Source organism: Biomphalaria glabrata, chromosome 18 (assembly GCF_947242115.1).
Source record: "Biomphalaria glabrata chromosome 18, xgBioGlab47.1, whole genome shotgun sequence".
Taxonomy (NCBI): Eukaryota; Metazoa; Mollusca; class Gastropoda; family Planorbidae; genus Biomphalaria; species Biomphalaria glabrata.
Genome location: NC_074728.1, coordinates 18,904,944 through 18,924,058, shown reverse-complemented (window position 1 = coordinate 18,924,058; position 19,115 = coordinate 18,904,944). Strand labels below are relative to the sequence as shown.

Here is a 19,115-nt window from a genome sequence, read left to right as displayed (position 1 = left end):
TTCAAAAAAAAAATATATATAGATAGATATAGATATAGATATATATATATATATTCTAGATCTAGATCTATGTTGGCAAAAAAAAAAATCATTATGTTCCCTTTAGCGTCCTTGACATTGCTAAGTCTAGCGTGAAAATTTACCATTCACAGACCTATATATATAGATAGAGAGATCGAAAGAGACAGAGAGAGAGAGAGAGAGTCTATATATAGATCTAGGTCTGTGTCCCCGATGAGAATTCCCGATAACACTTTTCAGGCATTGAGCATTGATTGTGATTGATTGAGTTTGAGTTGATCTAGAATTTCTAGATCTAGAGTCTAGACGAGTCTAGATAGATCTATATAGATTTAAATTTTGAGTGAGTCTGGAGTCCACCACAGATGTCAGATGATCTCTTGTGACTAGTCGTGTCTTGTAATTGTAATGTAACTTGTAGATCTCTAGTATGGACAGGCTAGGATGGCCATTCTTGCCTAAATTCTAAATTACTAAATAGCTGAATCCTCTGCCCTGCCTCTATAATAATAGACTATATTCTCTCTATTTCTATATAAATTATAAATGATCTATTCTAGATCTATCTAGACGTCTAGTAGGTCTAGAGTCTAGACTAGATCTAGAATCTAGGCATTTAACTTCATTTAATGTATCAAGCTCACTCCAAACATTAAATCATTAAAAAAAACATATAATATATGATCATTAATATTGATGTCCAAAACTGGTTGTTTGGAATAAATTTTGGTTAGAAAATTGTAATTTAATACAAACACCCTATTAGATTTTTTTTGCATGAAATCAAACAACTTGACTTATGAATCAAATAAATCAGCTCCAAAAACAGAATAAATTTTGGCCGGCTCATTAGCATAGACTTAGCCTACCAAAAAATATAGTCTTAACCATAGGAAGAGGTAAAGTCATCTTGGTAACATCGGAAAAAAACAACTGACTTACAAATTTGAAATTCTTTTTTCTTAAAAAGACAACTAAATGTAAGGAAATTGGGTCAGAATCATTGGAAAATGGACAAGCACTTATATACAGCTTGCTAGTTTCATATTAAATATCAAAATAAAGATGTAATGGCCACAAAAACAGTGAGTTGTACGGACTCATGTAATGTCCAGAATTAATAAACTACTCTATATATAACAATATAGACATATATAGTCAATTATATTATAGTTATAATAATAATGATTATGATGTTTTGTTTGGTGTAACGACTAATGCACAAATTGTAAGACAAATTTTCGTGAAATTTCTTATGGATATTAGCTTTTGTTGGACTACTACGGAATGATGTTGACATTTTTTTAGTGCCCTTATAGGTTAGTCTGTTTATGCCTTACCCCAAGTTCCCTCTCTCAACCACTCCATTCATCATATGTTTGACCATGTCACTAGATCAATACATAGCTGAATAGCCTACATTTAAATTGTAATTACTTAACCTGTTTATAGATTCCAGCTAGATTACTCAAAGAACTAAGCAATGAGCTAGCACCAGTGTTCAAAATACTTTTTCAGGCATCTCTTTACCAGGGCAGAGTACCAAGGGACTGGAAAGAAGCTAATGTCAACCCCCTATTTAAAAAAGGAGAAAAATCTGACCCAGGAAACTACGGACCAGTATCACTTACCAGCATCACATGTAAAATCCTAGAACACATAATATGTAGCAACATCATAAACCACTTAGACAAACATAATGTCCTTACTCCATACCAACATGGCTTTAGGAAATATAGATCATGTGAAACATAACTAATAGGACTAATTGATGATTTTTCAAAAGATTTAGATGATAGTGAGCAAATAGATGCTATCTTACTAGATTTTTCCAAGGCTTTTGACAAAGTTCACCACCATAGTTTGCTTAAAAAATTAAAATATTTGGCATTGATGGTCTGTTACATCAGTGGATTAAAGATTTTCTGATAGGAAGAGAAAAACTGTAATAATAAATGGCTCTAAATCAACACCAATAACAGTAAACTCAGGTGTACCTCAAGGAACAGTCTTAGGTCCATTACTAACAACACAAGATACTGAAATTTTACAAAGAGACTTAGATGAATTTAGATGAATTACAGAAATGGGAATCAAATTGGAGCATGTCTTTCCACCCAGAAAAATGTCAGTTATTAAGAGTAACAAAAAAACTAAAAGAAATTAATTCCACTTATCTTATTCATGGTAAACCAGTAACACAGACTAAAAACGCAAAATACCTAGGTGTTATAATAAATGAAAAACCGTCATGGAATCCCCATATTGATAAAAATATCAAAAAATCAAACAAAGCATTAGGGTTTATGAAAAGAAATTTCTATTAATCAAATAAGAACATAAAACTAAAATGTTATTTAACCTTGTTTTAGGCCAATAATAGAATATGCATCCTCTGTTTGGGACCCCTCAACTCAAGAAAACATTAAGAAACTGGAACAGACACAAAATAGAGCACTGAGATTCATAACAAATGAATATTCACATTCGACTAGAGTAATACCTTTAGTAAAATTTCTAAATTTAGAAAGCCTTCCGGATAGAAGACTTAAAAGTTAAGTTATGCATAAAACACTGAACCATAAAATTTAATAAAATACCCAGAAAGACACAAAGATAAAAGCACATTCCTTGTTTCATATGCTAGGACAAATTTTTTACAAATGCTCTTTCTTCCCTAGCGCTATTAGAGCATGGAATGGGTTGCCTGAGCTAGCCAGGAAAACCAGTGACTTGGCAGAATTTAGCTCATTGGTTAATATGCTTGACTAAATGCATGACGCGTAGGACGCAATCATCTTCTTTTTTGAGTTAATGTCTGTATCATAAAAGATAATGTTTTTTGTTTGCAGAATTTTTCATTGATCATGGAGCATACAAAATCTGGTCACCGTATACTAATGACTCCTGAAGACATCATTTCTATTAAGGTGATTTCTTTTTGTTAGCCATGTAAGAATCTACATTTTTAATATTTTTAGATGTACAATTCAAAGATTTATGAGGCTTAAAGTGAAATATGCCTGACTGTAACAGAAGGTATAAAACATTAACAGTTTCATGTCTGTGTAGCTACAACTAGGAATTTCAATGACTAGATTAACACATAGTTCAGGATATATAATAATTTTATGTAAATTTTTATGAACTTCTATTAGTCTTCAATTATTTAGGCCTGCCAATGCTACCATACTTTCAGTACTCCGCATATACCCTCTTCTGTGAACTAACTACTGCGCCTTTTATCCTCTCATTCACTCAATATGTCATCAACATAGATCTGAGCTTGTCAGCACATTACAATAACTTTACTGGTCAGTCAAATAAAGCACCTTTACTATCACACTAACATTTTCTTTATGCTTTTAATAATACTGAGACAAAATTTATCTGCTTCCTCCTCATGACATTGTTATCATTGCCTGAAATACTTTTAATGTGTTTCATCTACAAAAGCAAAACAAGATTTAATTGTTTTTAATGAAGGAGCTCATCTTGTTTTATTATTGCAACTGGCGATCTCTCAGACAGCCATAGAGCAGAAAGGTAAGCGCTGGAACTAGCAGCTACCACAGTAATAAACTACCCATGTACACCCAACAGCCGAATTGTCTTACTGACCGATGTCAAAACAGTCCTTTGAAGCCTGGAAAACTTGGATACTTCCTATATAAAGTAACTCAGGACAGCTCTTGTAAACATTAACATCAACAGCAAGAATGAACAAACAAATGAAAATCCCTCTTTACCTACAAAAAATTATGAAAATAATAGATTGTAGAATAAATGAAAATTTGACCAGCTTACAACCCAATTACAAGTAAAAGGACACCTATTATAAAGTATCTTGACATGACCAACGCATAATTTTTTGACTCAGAACTGGATACAACAGAATGAACAACATATGTTCTGGAAGCTTGAAGTCGGGACGAGTGAAACCTGCCCTTGGGGAGCATCACCTGAGAATGCAAACCATGTCCTTCAAACCTGCTTGCTATGTCATGAACAAGACTCTGGCCCCAAAACCGAAGAACTGCCTGATCTGGAAACCACTGTGCAGTTCATCTCAGATATAGGATTACTGATCTGAACTATCCGACATATAAAATGAGAACGAAGAAGAAGTTTTATTGTTTCACATGTTTTGGACATTCTTTCAGAAGTGAAGATTATTGCAGCTGAAACTCTTGCAGGGCAGTGGTGTATTTTGGCGGGCAGAAATCGAAACCAGGACCATCAAAACAACAGTCCAGATCACATACCACATGATCAGATCAGGGAGCCATCTTTTTATAACATAGTGGAGCCTGAACTTCTAATTGCCCACCAGATAATAAATTCTATCACAAAGGGCTTTAATGGAAAGTGGTTTAATTATGGGGGGCAGGATTTAAAACTCAGGACCCATCAAGACGACTGTCCAGAATACAAACAGCTTTGTCTACATGAGCGGAATAATATGCAGGTTGCTATTGGATTTGCGTAGTCATTTTAAACACTGCACTCATCCTTAATCTTCGGAATCTAAGTTATTGCCATTATTATTATTATGTTAGAAATGAACGAGTAGTCATTCTCTGGCACTGCCAGGGTCGAGTTTCGCTAAAGAGAAACAAAATTCATTGTAGTCCCTTTAACAGTTTCCACTGAGGAATTTTCTGGTGATGTGGCAGGTCTGCAGCAGTACCGCCCTCTGACAGGCAACGAATATGTTCCTAGGAATGTTAAGGGCCTTGAATGTGTCTGTGAGGTCAGTTGTTATTATCCCCTCGGTTGATATAACAATGGGGTATATTGTTATTTTGGACAATTTCCATAGACGCTTAATCTCCAAGCCCAGGTTCCCATATTTTCTTTGTTTTTCTATCTCAGTTTTTCTTAAATTATGAGACAGTGGTACGGCGATATCGATAATGGTAGCGGTTTTTTCTTTTTTATCGATGAACAGCAGATCCGGGCTAATTATTATTATTATTATTAGGAGGCGTGATGGCTGCGCAGTAGAGTGTTAGGCTTCTGACCCCCCCCCCCCCCCATCCCGGCCCCAAACTGAGATGAACTCTAATAGGTAACAAGACTGGAAGGATTAGTCCTCCCAAAGAGCCTTGGTGAGAAACTCTGCTGTTAGGCGTAGTGCTTCTGAATCAGAGGTCCCTTATTTGAATCTTGGTGGATTTTTTATTTCAGGATTTTTGGTTGCCTCTGAGTCCACCCAGCTCTAATGACATAAGTTGGGGAAAAGTAAAGGCTGTTGGTCATTGTGCTGGCCACATGACACCCTCGTTAACCATGGGCCACAGAAACAGATGACCTTTAAATCATCTGCAAGGTCTGAAGAGGAACTTTACTTGATAATAAATTCTATCCCTAAGAGTTTTATCTCACATCCCACTGAAAGATTGCTTAATTATGGCATACCTTGGACCATTGAGACAACTGTCCAGAGGACTTACCACAAGACCAGGCAGCCATCCTACTATAACATTGCATTCATGCTATTATAACATAGTTTGACGCTTAACTTGTAATAGCCCAATAATAAATAAATAAATATTATCACCAAGAGCTTTAATCTTGCATCTTACTGAAGACTTCTTTAATTTGGTGTTTCCAAGACACCCACCAGTCTCTAAAAGATAGAGGAATTTTTTATTTTTTTGGAAAAGATGTTTAAGTGTGACATGTAGCAAATAAAGTTAAAGGACATTATCTTATGTATTTTATTTTTGTGTTATTTTGTGAGGTAGCTATTGATGGTGTCTTGAGATAAACCAAAATAAGCCAAAAAAAAAAAAAAAGTTTATAAAAAATGGGAGAGTACAATATATTTAAAAAAAAAATGTTTTTTATTTTATATTTTTGGAAATTTTTTTTATATTTCTTGTTATTTAATTATAATGCTTTTAAACTTACAGGCTGATGTAATAGTCAGTTCCATCCACCCAAGTAAGAATCTGTCCAATGGGTTTTTGTCTCGTCACATTAGCACCAATGGAGGCCCAGAAATATGCAAAGAAGTATTAAAAGTATGTTGAAAATATAAGTGAACGTTTAAAAGCTTTTGAGTAAATAAGTAGTAAATAATTTTTAATAATGTCGGTAAAAGATATAAGTAAAAACTTTTTAGACATAAATAACTGAGGTAGAGCCTTCCACTTGGTGGGCAATTAAAACACTCTGTTATATAAACTATTTTCATTATTATTTGTTAGGATTCATCAGATTTAATCTATGGACAGATTTTGCAGACATCACCTGGTAAGCTGACATCAAAATGCATTCTGTTTGTTTGCCTTGCAGAATGGAATGGAGAAAACGAAGAGGTTTGCTGTGAATACATTTTCCAAACCTATGTGAAAGAGTTTTTTGAGTTTTTATTTATATTTAATATGTATAATATTGTTCAAGATTACCTATTTATATAACTTGTAAACAAAGTCAGAAAATCATATCCTAAACATTCTTTGCAATTTTCGAATTCTAATACAAATTATGTACTAACACTTTCAGTGCAAATTATTTTGAAAGAAAAAAATTGATTTTTTCCAGGACAAAAAAAATTAGCAAGAGGGGTAGTGTTACTAAAACTTACGTAACTTTTTTATTTTATTATAAAATCTAACATATTTGTCATTATTTTAAAGGACAATGAATTTGCTATAAAAGTGTAATAAAAAATATATTATTTAAAAAAAAAATTCTTTTAATTCATTAAATTTGAGTACGGAAAAACAAAATATATAAAAATTCATAAAAAAAAGATTTAATTTTAGGATTCTATTTATAATTTATAAATATTGACAAATCACAAACTCAATACTATTTGTCACTTTAAATTTAAAAGGTGACAAAATTCACTAAGAAATTGTATTTTAAAAATCTTTTGGGTCCCACCATTTTGTCATTTAAAAAGAAAAGTCTAGGTCCCGCATCCTATTTACAACCTAAACAAAGAACAGTCACTCTCACATGCAGAAAATAAAAAATAAGAGAGAAATAAGAAGTGTAACATTATAAAAATAGTGAAATAAATATTGTATTCCAATTTAACGCTACTCACCAGTGCTAGCGTAGTTACTCCCTGAGAGTAATGAAGCACTGAAAGAGTTAATAATTTAACAAATTATTACAATTCCTGCTGTCAGCTTGCACTCCTTCATGGGTGGAAAGAAAAAGATGGAAGGAAATGTTCTTGTAGATCTAAATTTTATTTTCAAAACCATTATCCTAAAAATTTGACAGTTTGTTTATATCGTTGGGGAAAAAATCATTGGCTAATTCATCTTCAGATCAGAAACATGTCAAACACACTGAAATCTATGGTTTGATTGTATGATTTTTCAGAAATATTTAATCAGTAGAATAAATGAAATAGCCTTACATATTTTCATCTATGATATTGTTCGGATGACGTCAATTAAAAAAATTTTGTTATGCTCTTTAGCAAGAATACTCCTCGCAACAATTACATGGTTTCATACTTTGCATCACTTTGACTAATCTAAGTGTGTGATGCATAATGAGACTCAATAAGAGTGTGGTCTTTTTTTCATCCATTTTAAGTGTATGTTGTCAAATAAAGCTTTTAGCAAGTGGCAGGCACTACAAAGAAATCTAAAAATCTACTATATCATGATTATCCATGAAGAAACATTTTGGCAATAGTGCATTACACAGAACAAAACATTTATACAGAAGTCGCCAAAATATATGCTCATACCACAATTTCAATCAAACATTACATGTGAAGTTTACATCAGAAAGTTGGATTGTATACATTTAATTGCCAACTTTATTACATAGAAAAAATGCTCAATTTCCTATCTATGGTATATCAAGAGTTAGATAAATCTCTTTTTTTGTTACAAAAGTTTATTATGCTTAAATGAACATATTTAGTATAATGCATTGTAAGAGTCCTAATTCAACTCACTGAAAAATGTACATGATATAAACATGGGCATGTTTCTAACAATAGGAATAAATATTTCTGTTTAGGCTCTTCGTCAAAGTGTGTATGAATGTTTGAAAAAGGCTAATGATAGCAGCTTTACAAGTATAGCCTTCCCTGCTCTTGGCATGGGAGGTTTAAAGTACAAGCCATTTATATGTGCCACTTCAATGTTGACAGCTATTGTCCAGTACTTTGATGACTGTCCAGAATCATCATTAGAAGCAGTTCACATTGCAGTTCAAAATAAGGATCCTATACTTGTTCAGGTGAAGATTTTAGTCATTTGTTGAGCTTTTTTTTTTTACAAAGCTTATATCAACTCACTCTGTCTGTCTGTCTGGTAAAAAGTATGTTATTTCTCCCACACTCATTCTCGGATCAAGCTGAAACTTTACACCATTATTCATTGATATAGACAAGACATGAATCAATAAAAAAAAGTAACAAATTAGACAATTAATTACTGGTAATTCATAATTTTTTTAAAATAGCAACAAGGGAAACAGATATAGACATAAAGAGTTTGGGAAAACCAGAAGCTCACTACAGTGACCAAAATAGAAGTCTACAAGGCATGCGTTATGAGTACACTACTGTAAGGTAGTGAATCATGGACCACCTACGCAAAGCAAGAGAGAAAACTTAACTCATTCCATTTGCGATGTCTCCGTAGGATCTTGAAAATCACTTGGAAAGAAAAAGTGTGCAACACTGAGATCCTTGCACGAACAATTATTCCCAGCATCTTTACAGCCCTCAGACAACGCCGCTTGCGCTGGCTTGGACATGTTCGCCGGATGGAGGATGGAGGACAAGCGCATCCCGAAGGTCATCCTCTATGCACAACTCGCGACCGGCTCAAGAAAAACTGGTCACCCCCCCCTCCGTTGCATAGATGTAATAAAACGGGACCTCAAATCAGTGAACATCAATACTGACCATTGGGAAGACATAGCTCTAGACTGCACCAGATGGAGAGAGACAGTTACCAAGAAAGCTATAGCGAAAGAACATGGGCCTCAGCCCTGGAAGAAAAACCGACAATGCGAAAAATGGCCAGCTCCTCTACCACCGAAGCAAAAGCCACCTTAACCTGCGATATTTGTGGACGGGAGTGTCTCTCCAAAATAGGGCTCCACAGCCACAAGAGGACGTGTGCGAGATGAACCATAGTCATTCTACGACTGAAGGAGGCCAATGGATGAATGAGACATAAGACATAAAATGATTGTCTTGAGCTGTTATCCCATATCGCTACTATCTGGAACATTAATCTCAAGAAAATAGAGCTTTTTTAAGCCCCCACTCTTTATAAACATCTTTCTCAGTAAAATCATGTTAAAGGAAAGAAATTTTGGATGTGTTGCAAAGGGAAACTATCCAAGAAAATGCTTTAAGCAATTAAAAACAAACGGGTAAAAAAAAATGAAAAAAAAAAATTTAGAACATTGACGTTGGGAGCGTCAATCTTCACACTAAGGCTGGGTCAAATTGACGGTTGGAGCGTCATTGCGGGGTCAAAAGAGATAAGTTTTCATCCTGAGCCCTAGATTAAGATGTAATTTATAAGACAAGATCTAGTTAAGATTTACATGCACATTTTATCCTTTTCTTTCTTTGATTTTTCCCCCCCAGACATTTATTGACACTTGCTGTGCTTTTATTATGCAAACAATAGAAGCAGAAGATACTGAACTAAATGTGAATGGCCTGGACAAATTTGAAAATCTACCTACGAAGGAAGCTGAACCCAAGCCTCTCCCCTCTAACAAGGCCCCTCCTGATAAGTCAACACACTCTGTTCAAGCAGGTATTACTATTTTGGAATATAGTAGAGCATCATCTGCCCTTCATTGTCACTTTCAGACTGTTGTTGTTAGCTAATTAATATTTACTTTCTTAATGGATAGTATAAAAAAGTATAAAAAGCTTCCAATGGCACGGGTCTCTAATAGCCTTGGATAACCAGTCCAACATCTGCCTTTCATGGATGGCTTAGCTGGGACTGACAGAACCGTTATGCAACAATTGTTTTAGCCCTAAATACCTTCAAACCCTCATCCCAATCAGCGAAATGTGCTCCTCAGGTTGAGAATTTAGATTAAGGGAGATTTGGGGGTTGCAGCCGAAAACAAAATGTCTTAGAAAAATAATATATAAAAAGACCTTTGTAATTAATATTTTTCAATATGTGGTGTGAAAAACTTCATTTTCTTACAGAACTGTAGTTATTCTAGCAAAGCTCTGAAAAAACAGTTTGGGAATGTAAAGGGAAATGAAATAGGCTTATTACTCTATATTTTCTGTATTTTAAACAGTTTAAGCATAATTTGAAAGTGTGTTATAGGCCTAAAGCTACTTATATGATTAAAAAATCTGAGAAAAGGTTGGGAAAAGGCGACTAGGAAAAAATTATTTAGGTTCAAAACTTATCTCATTTATTCCACTTAAAACTTACTTAATAATTCTACATTTTCCTAACAGAATCATTCTTTAAATAATTATGATATACTTATGTTGTATATAATTTAAAAACCTACATAAAAACCGTAGCCATATCATGTTTATCATGATGTTAGAATGAAAATGATTAAGAATATACAGGTCCTGTCTACATTTAAATTTACTATTAATGATTTTATTTGACATTAGATACGGGGAGGTGACTTGATACAAGAATGTAATATATAGCATATATAACTTACATTATAGACATTTTTTTTCCCACAAATTATGCAATTATTTCACTAAAATACACCCTCTCCCAAGATTAAGTTATGTTGGGTGTGGTGAGAGTGAAGACTGCATCTACTGATCCTCCTATAGTCCCACATGGTAACGACCACCATTTTTCATTTTATATTTACTAGTGATTGTATTAGAATGTAGCGCAACATACAATACAAATTGGTTAAAATATCCCAACCCTAACAAACTAATTTGTATGTGTGTGTGTGAGGGACACAAATAAAATTGGTTAAAAACAATAAATTAGTATGTATTGTTAAGTTGAAACTTTGCACAATTATACATTACCATAGACTAGACAAAATCAATAAAAACAATTAAATGATTAGTCAATTAATGATTGGTAATGTTTTTTATACCAACAAAGGAAATTAATCTTTCAGTATTAAGTGATATGGCAAATTATTTGGGGCTCACTCCATGTATATAATTGTATAAGTTATTCCATTCCCAGATCAAGTTGAAACTTGAGACAATCATTTATATATTGTACCTAACAAAACATGAATCAATAAAAAAAAAAAGAATGTATTAGTCAATTAATTAATGGTAATTAATTATTTTGTTTGATGTTGAAAAAAAGAAAATAACATTTACATTACTGAGAGATATAGTTGTAAATGCAGAGTTCTTTTGCTTAGATAAGTTTTTTTTTAAAAGTATTTTATTTATATTTGTTTTAGTTAGTATATGTCAGATTTTATTGAAGTATCTGTATCCTATGGATATTGAGGGCTTTATGGGATGTCCTTTTTATCTGAGACTGTTTAAGTCTTCATGTCCTCCAAATTAATTTCCTGCCTCTACCAGGGCTACAACTCAGGACCTTTAGCTCAACATCTATGCTTTTGACCATTTCATTTATCATTCATAATCAAATACTATAATAAACCACAGAGGTGGCCTTAGTCCTGGGCGAATGTCACATGCTTACTTCTAATCCAAAATATCATGCTAAAAGCTTTCACAGTAATTGTTATATTTGTATTTGCCAGAGAAGTTTCAACAATCATGCCTAAAAGGTGTTTGTTATGTCAATCGTTAAAAATAAAATCAACTTGTAGCGTGGTACGGTTCATTAGATGGGTGGCATTTTTTGTTTGATGGGCAGGTGGTGATAAAAAATGTCCATATTGTGGGGCCCCTCTCATGCATGGGGCCTGGGGCAGTTGCTCCACTCGCCACCCCCTATGGCCACCTCTTGTTACCTAGATTATTATTAGTAAAACAAAATAATTTCCTGTATTTAATATAGGTGCTTCTGCTTTGCCTGTTCAAATCGCTTCGATGGTGTCTTCAATGCTTCCAACCAAAGGGATCAGATTGGGCTGTGCCAGAAATTCAACATCACCAATCGCCTTCATAATAGAGCCTGGATTTAATCTTTCTGACAAGTCATTCACTTTAAAAGCAGAGATACGACTGAGCCTTCCAAAACTGTTTGCAAGATTTTTCAAAAAGTAGAAGACTCAATATTTGAATTAAAACAAAAATTCATAACAAATTGAAATTTTAAATTAAAAAAAAATAATGATGGCTTAAAAAAATTAAAAAAAAATAGCACTTGTCCAAATTTTTTATGTTACATATAATATGAAAATGGACATATCAAAATGGACATATCAAAATGGACATATAATATAGCTGTTTACTTATTCAGAGCTTGGTGAGAAAACTAAAAAATTCAACATACACATTTTTTTTTCTCTGTATAAGAAATATTCTGCCTGAAATATTTCTTCTGTCAACCCAAGAATGTCCCTCAAAGTTTTTTTTCTCTCAATTTTTTTTAAACCTAACAACTCATTACCAACACAATGTACAGTTGTTAACTGGTAATTTATCAGTATTACTCAATATTTAAATCTTTGATTCACAGAGGTACAAGGTATTTTGATCTCAGGGTGTAGAGTTTGTAACTGTTAATTGATCAGTATTTCTCAATATTAAAATCTTCCATTCACAGGTGTACGAGGTAATTTGATCTCATGGTGTAGAGTTTGTAACTTGTAATTGATCAGTATTACTCAATATTTAAATCTTCCATTCACAGGGGTACAAGGTTATTTGATCTCAGGTTGTAGAGTTTGTAGTTTCCATGTTCTCCCTCCTCAGGCCACACCATCTCATTGACCTGTCTCAAAAGTTTCTAAAATAGTATCCCTAAAACCGAATCCTATTTGATCTCAGGTTGTAGAGTTTGTAGTTTCCATGCTCTCCCTCCTCAGGCCACACCATCTCATTGCCCTGTCTCAAAAGTTTCTAAAATTTTATCCCTAAAACCGAATCCTATTTAATCTCTTTCCTATCACTAATTATATTGCTGGTGACAGTAAGTGTGTTTGTTTTGAGTGACTAGCAGTGTATTGTGTGGGACAGTGTATGGACAAATAAATTGACCTTTATTGCTAGTATTTGGTTGAAAGAGATGTTAATAAAGTGTGTTATGTAGGACTGATGTAGAAGTGGGTCAGTGCTGAATGAGGCTAAGCGTTACTGATCGAGGTCGAATGTGGTTCAAGTTTATTGTTGATAGTCATTAAGTCTATTTTTTTTTTGGTGTCGGCTAGATTTCTAATACATATAAAAATGTTTTACTTCTTAAAATCTTAATTTGTCTCTTTCAAAGGATAAGTTTGAATGCAGGCAACCTCAAGTCATTATGGACTATTAAATTTGTATATCTCTCTCTATATATTTATATATTTTATTTTTGTTTACAATAGGTTAAACCAGTGATGGCCAAAATACAGCCCATCCGGCCCGCAACATGGTTCCATCCCCCCACCAAAAGAATAATAAATTGAAAAACATATCTTTACCTTTGAGAGGGGCTTCATTTTTTAATTGATAGATTGGTACCGTGACCTTTAACAGTTGGACTTTTGAGACATGGGACTCAGAATGTAGGACCAGGAAAAGTGAACGGATCTTTATTTTTTTGTGGAACATAATGATAGGCCAATATGTTCGTTTTATAAAGAAAATGTAGTTAGTTGAAAAACAACATAAAAACGGAATTATGAAACAAATATGGCGGTATTCTTGGTTTCAGCTATGCTTAGAGATTGGAGAATCCATGAAAATATTTACCAAAAAAGAGACCAGAAAATGAGCCCATGGTAATGCTGGCTACAATGTTGCTCACATTTTAAGTAAAGAATTGAAGCCATTTTCCGACGCGTAAAAAAAAGGTAAACTTTAAATATTTAATTAATTATAGTAAATGCTAGATCACTTCGGGTTTCTATTAAAATAGTTTTGAGTCAATTTTATTTCATTTTTGTACCTTTTCTTGATGTGGCCTGCCACGCTATTGCTAGAAATTAAAATGGCCCGCAATTCGAATTAGGTTGGGCATAATTGGGTTATACCAAGAGTATTAGGGTTAGGGGCAAGAGTTTGTATAATGATATTGTAAAGAATCTCTCTATCCAGGCTCAAAACAACAACTACTCAAAGAAGTTGACAACTCAAAGCTCCAAAATAATGTAACACTTAAATGTCTAATAAATCACAGCCAATACTGTACAACTCTCAAGTAACACTGACTGTTTAAATGCTTCACCATAGATAACAATACTGCCGTATACATTCCGTACTGCTGTGACAAATGTTTCTAGCCTCTCTGTCTTGTCGTGGACTTGCACTGGGTTCATCTGTTTAGGACTGACTTCAAACTGGACTCTGCACCAGACTGGGTCTTGACTCTGAATCCAAACCATACCTTCTCGACTGTGACACCTTTATATTGGGTCCCAGAAAGCCTTTTCAAGAGCAATGGAAGATTGCTAGTCTTTTCTCAATAATCATCTGACTATGATGTGACTTTCCTGAAGCATTGCCACTCGTCACGGTTGACCGCTTGTTTAGCGCTGGCTGGTGTTATGTGTTTCATCTGATTACATACACACAATTAGCCCTCTCCCTATCACCAGCAAAGTTATAACAATATTTTACATTTTGTGTAAAGAGAAATTTAATCTCTTCCAAGCATCAAAAGTCTTTAAAATTCTGATATTTCTATTTATTTTGTGTGCAATCTGCTCCCTAAGTCATTTTTAAAGTTTTCTTTTCTTTATTGTTTATTAGTATGGGTTGTGACTTTTTATTTTGATTCATTTGAACTTTTATCTATGAACTACTGTGAACTACCTTGTTAGTATAAATATTGACTTTCATTTCTTTTTGTTATTTAATTCCTTTTTTTTTTTGTTCATACTAATTTTAAAACTTCAGAGTTTTATTTTTTACAACCCTCAAGATGGGAAAAGCTGCAATTAGTATTGTGTAGTATCTTTGTCCAGCTGTCAGTTCAGATCTCACAAATTGAAAACGCTGTTAAAAATCCAATTTCACCATATTTTGTAGCATTCTAAAAGTAGCCTCAACAGCTACTTCTGGTATTCTGAAGAGGAACACCCTTTTTTTTTTAAAATTAAATACGCTAACATTTTTTTATACAATATTTTTTAAAACAATACTTAAAAGATTTGATTTGTATAGTATTAACAACTAATAGTAATGAATGGGTTTATCAAAAGAAGGTGAATTTTTTTTTGTAACATTTATTTATGTATAAAATTATACTTATGGTCTACTGAAAATGCTTTTTTTTTTAAAAATGTAGAATGTGCATTGTGTGCATATAAAAATGCATATTTTTTTAAAAGTCACAAGTTTTAAACACTTCCTAACACAGTGTTTACACCAAAATGTCCAAAATTTCTTTTTGTCTACATGTAGAAAATCCTGTTACGAACTCATGGATATGAGTGATCGCAGGCAGTGATGTTTAAAATGTACAATTTGTATGGGGAAGATAGCATTGTGTTATTGATAGTTTGTAGTTTATTATATATGAACTTTTCCTAAATTTTTAAAACTCAAACTTACCAAACAGCTGATGCATGGTTGTGCCTATGAATTAGTTTCAAAATCAACCTTTGTTATTTCTTCTTTTGCTATGTTCACTCCAAGGAAATTGTACTTTGCCATACAAGTGTAGTTTTATGCCTACATGCTTAGACTTAAAGACTTTTAACAAAATATTATGTAGTATACCTAAATACAACATATGTTTGTATAATTATAGTTATAGTTATGTCAAAAGATTTGTTGTAAACTAAAATAAAATAGTATTGGTAGTTCAAATGTATTAGTTACTTACTTCTGTCTTCTGAAGTTTAGCCAAGATGGAACTTTTTTTTTTTAGGTTTCGTCAAGGATTTGAAAAATATTTTTTTAATGTTAATTTTATGTTAATTCTAGTGCTCTTTCTGAAAACATTGAAACCTGCCTTTTTACCTGCGTGGGTAGACCACTTCGGAGTCCGATTTTAAGTTACGTGTGTTTCCAAACAAACTGCCTTTGTAACCATATTTAAATTTAAAAAGCTTGATTTAAAACTGGGAGTGAAGAATGTTTTATATTTTGAATGTCAATATGTTAAACTTTACTTTATAGACCACATGCATTTTTGTACCACAAACCCACACCCTGAAACTGCCCTTCTACCTACAATGTGATAATTGCTAAAAAATAATTTTAATTTTTCATAAACTGTTTATGGTTGCTAAAGAGTATTTAAAAGAATCACAAACACTTCATACATTTTTGTTTGTCTTAGTTTTTTTGTCCGTAATATGTTTTTTTTTATACTGTGTTGATAACAAAAAAATTAAGTACAATTATTTTATATGGTTCCCGGTCACTTCATCCCCGTTCACTTCATCCCCGGTCACTTCATTCCCTGGTCATTTCATCCCCTGGTCACTTCATCCCCCGGTCACTTCATCCCCCGGTCATTTCATCCCCAATTAAATATTTTATATATAAATATGATTATGTAGAATGCTTTCTTTTTTACATTTTATAACATATTACTGATGCGTTTATAGTGTTTCCTCTTCCACTTTGTATTCTTAATGAGAAATCTAATATTATATGGTAAATCTGGATGTGTACTTATCTATAGCGTAATGATTAAAGGCCAAGGTGTGGTTCAAGTAGTGGGAATCTTTTGAGAGATAGAAGTGCGATTAGAATAATTATGACCGTGCCGCTGATAACTTATCATCAAAGGCCAAGCTGTGGTGAAAGTACGACCATGTTTCACTTTATTTTATTTTTCAATCGCTCTTTCCTGAAAATGGGCGAGTCATTTTTAGCCTTGAAAGATGCAACACTGGCTAAGAGAATAACAAACATTGTTCATCAATATGAATCGATGGATCGTCTTCTGTACTTACAATCGATAGCTTATCTATCTTACTGATGTAGATAAACACAAAAACACTTTTTTTACATTACCTCTTTATTTTTACATGCTAAATTTTTTTAGTTTTTAATGGCATTTAATTTTAATTTTATTCTAATCTTAAGTGTTACAATTTTGTCATTTAAATAAAAAAGGAATACATTAAATATTGCTCACTTAATGCTTTTTAAAATTACAATTTGTTAGATAAAATGATCAGATGATTAAAATATCAGGGGATGAAATGACCGGGGGATGAAGTGACCGGGGGATGAAGTGACCAGGGACTGAAATGACCAGGGGATGAAATGACCAGGGATGAAGTGACCGGGGATGAAGTGGCCGGTCACCATTTTATATATACATACATTATTGTATATTTTTTTATATACTGGTATTTCATTATATGTATATATCATCTGATAATGTATAAATTAGTATGCCATAAAGTTTAGTCAGCATAGAACTAAGTGTTCTGAAGTTAAGTCAAGACAGAACTTTCTGTCTTCTAAAGTTTATTCAAGATAGAATTTTCTGAAGCTAAACCAGCATAGAACTTTTCTGAAGTTTTGTCACGACAGAACTTTCTAATGTTTAGTCAAGATAGAACTTTCTCAAATAAAGTCCAGATAGAACTTTCTGTCATCTGAAGTTTATTCAAAGTAGAACTTTCTGTCTTCTAAAGTTTATGCAAGATAGAACTTTTTGAAGTTTAGTCAAGATAAAACTGTCTTCTAAAGTTTAATTCAATATGGAACTTTCTGCTTTCTGAAGCTTAGTCAAGACAGAACTTTCTGAAGTTTAGCCAAGACAGAATTTTCTGGTTTATTAAGATAGAACTTTCTGTCTTCTGAAGAATATTTAGAATAACCTGAATAGTTTCTTGTTTCATTTAGGCGCTCAGCAAACACAACGAAGCTCAAATCGGAATTCGAACTAGACTTTCTTGATAGGTAGCCAAGCGGATTTCCACTCGGAAAACGCATAATCTAATACATATATTCTACAAATTTACGGAAGAGACACTACATATTCCTATTTAGGTATCGTGCGCTAGGCCTTGGACGAACAAAATCTAGAATAAGTCTATATTAACCCGGGCAATGCTTCTTTGTCTCAACGTGGCGCTTGGGTGGAAACAGATAATTAGGCCAATAGGGAAGCATAAAATACCCCCGCCCTATGGGGTCCCCAAAGATCGAGTCCATTGCTTTGGCGGGATGGAAAAAAGCCTCAGCAACCATATCACTATCACTAAGTCAAGGCTGATGGTTCATCGGACTATTACCAGCTCCCGTCCGCCCGGGGAAGTGGATAGGCTAAGAACGAGAGCAAAGATGGCTCCTAGTGAGCTACCACTGTATGCTCTAGCGAGTGTACCTGCACGTGGTGGGGATGTGAGACATGGCTCCCAGTGAGCTACCACTGTATGCTCTAGCGAGTGTACCTGCACGTGGTGGGGATGTGAGACATGGCTCCCAGTGAGCTACCACTGTATGCTCTAGCGAGTGTACCTGCACGTGGTGGGGATGTGCTCGCTAACCAGACCGAAACCCACCGCTCCGTTCCCCAACGGGGCCCATACGAGTGGTGATGGTCCCCTCACGGATGCGGTGGCACAGTATTGGCATAAGGAACCCCACGTGGGGCTTGGGCCTCCGGCCCCGCATGAGGGGAGGAGGAACTCATGTCGAGGCTAGGAGGACGGTGCAACATGACAAGCCGGGTGTGACTACATGATCACCAAGTTGCCTGGGCCGGGGGAGTCCTGACAGAGGAGTTGGTGATGAGCCAATTTCTCAACCTGGCCACGGGATAAAACCCTTTTCCGGGTCACATGGCTCATAAAAGGGATGCGGTCATCTCGAACCATAAGTGGACATCTATTCGATGTGGTACAGAGAAGGAATAACGGGGAACTTCCCCTGTGTGCTCCGCCTTTGACCTAGCTTCTTGCCCGAGCGTCTTGGGTACGAGCCATCGGTAATGGAAATGTAATAATTTACATCCTTTTTTATCTTTCCCATCACTCGTACATAGATCTAAATTTTTAAAAATATTTTCATAGGCCTACGTTTTCTCATCACTCAGATCTAAATCTAAAAAAAAATATTTTCATATGCCTATGTT

At 34.1% G+C, this 19,115-nt stretch overlaps 1 protein-coding gene across 3 annotated transcripts; it reads left to right on the top strand.

The window, feature by feature from the left end:
* The first annotated feature begins 230 nt into the window (after positions 1 to 230).
* Positions 231 to 16,335, top strand: LOC106050581 (protein mono-ADP-ribosyltransferase PARP14-like). 3 transcript variants are annotated; one of them, XM_056017269.1, is made up of 8 exons: positions 248 to 420; positions 1,540 to 1,663; positions 2,874 to 2,951; positions 5,940 to 6,050; positions 6,237 to 6,347; positions 8,023 to 8,244; positions 9,614 to 9,788; positions 11,982 to 16,335. In XM_056017269.1, exons 2-8 carry the CDS (start codon positions 1,586 to 1,588, stop codon positions 12,188 to 12,190), a joined length of 984 nt encoding a protein of 327 aa, XP_055873244.1. In that variant the 5' UTR covers positions 248 to 420; positions 1,540 to 1,585; the 3' UTR covers positions 12,191 to 16,335. The 3 variants fall into 3 exon arrangements, with proteins under 3 accessions (XP_013061039.2, XP_055873244.1, XP_013061018.2); XM_013205585.2 differs by lacking the exon at positions 1,540 to 1,663 and having other exon boundaries at positions 231 to 364; XM_013205564.2 differs by lacking the exon at positions 1,540 to 1,663 and having other exon boundaries at positions 250 to 420.
* Positions 16,336 to 19,115: the final 2,780 nt, after the last annotated feature.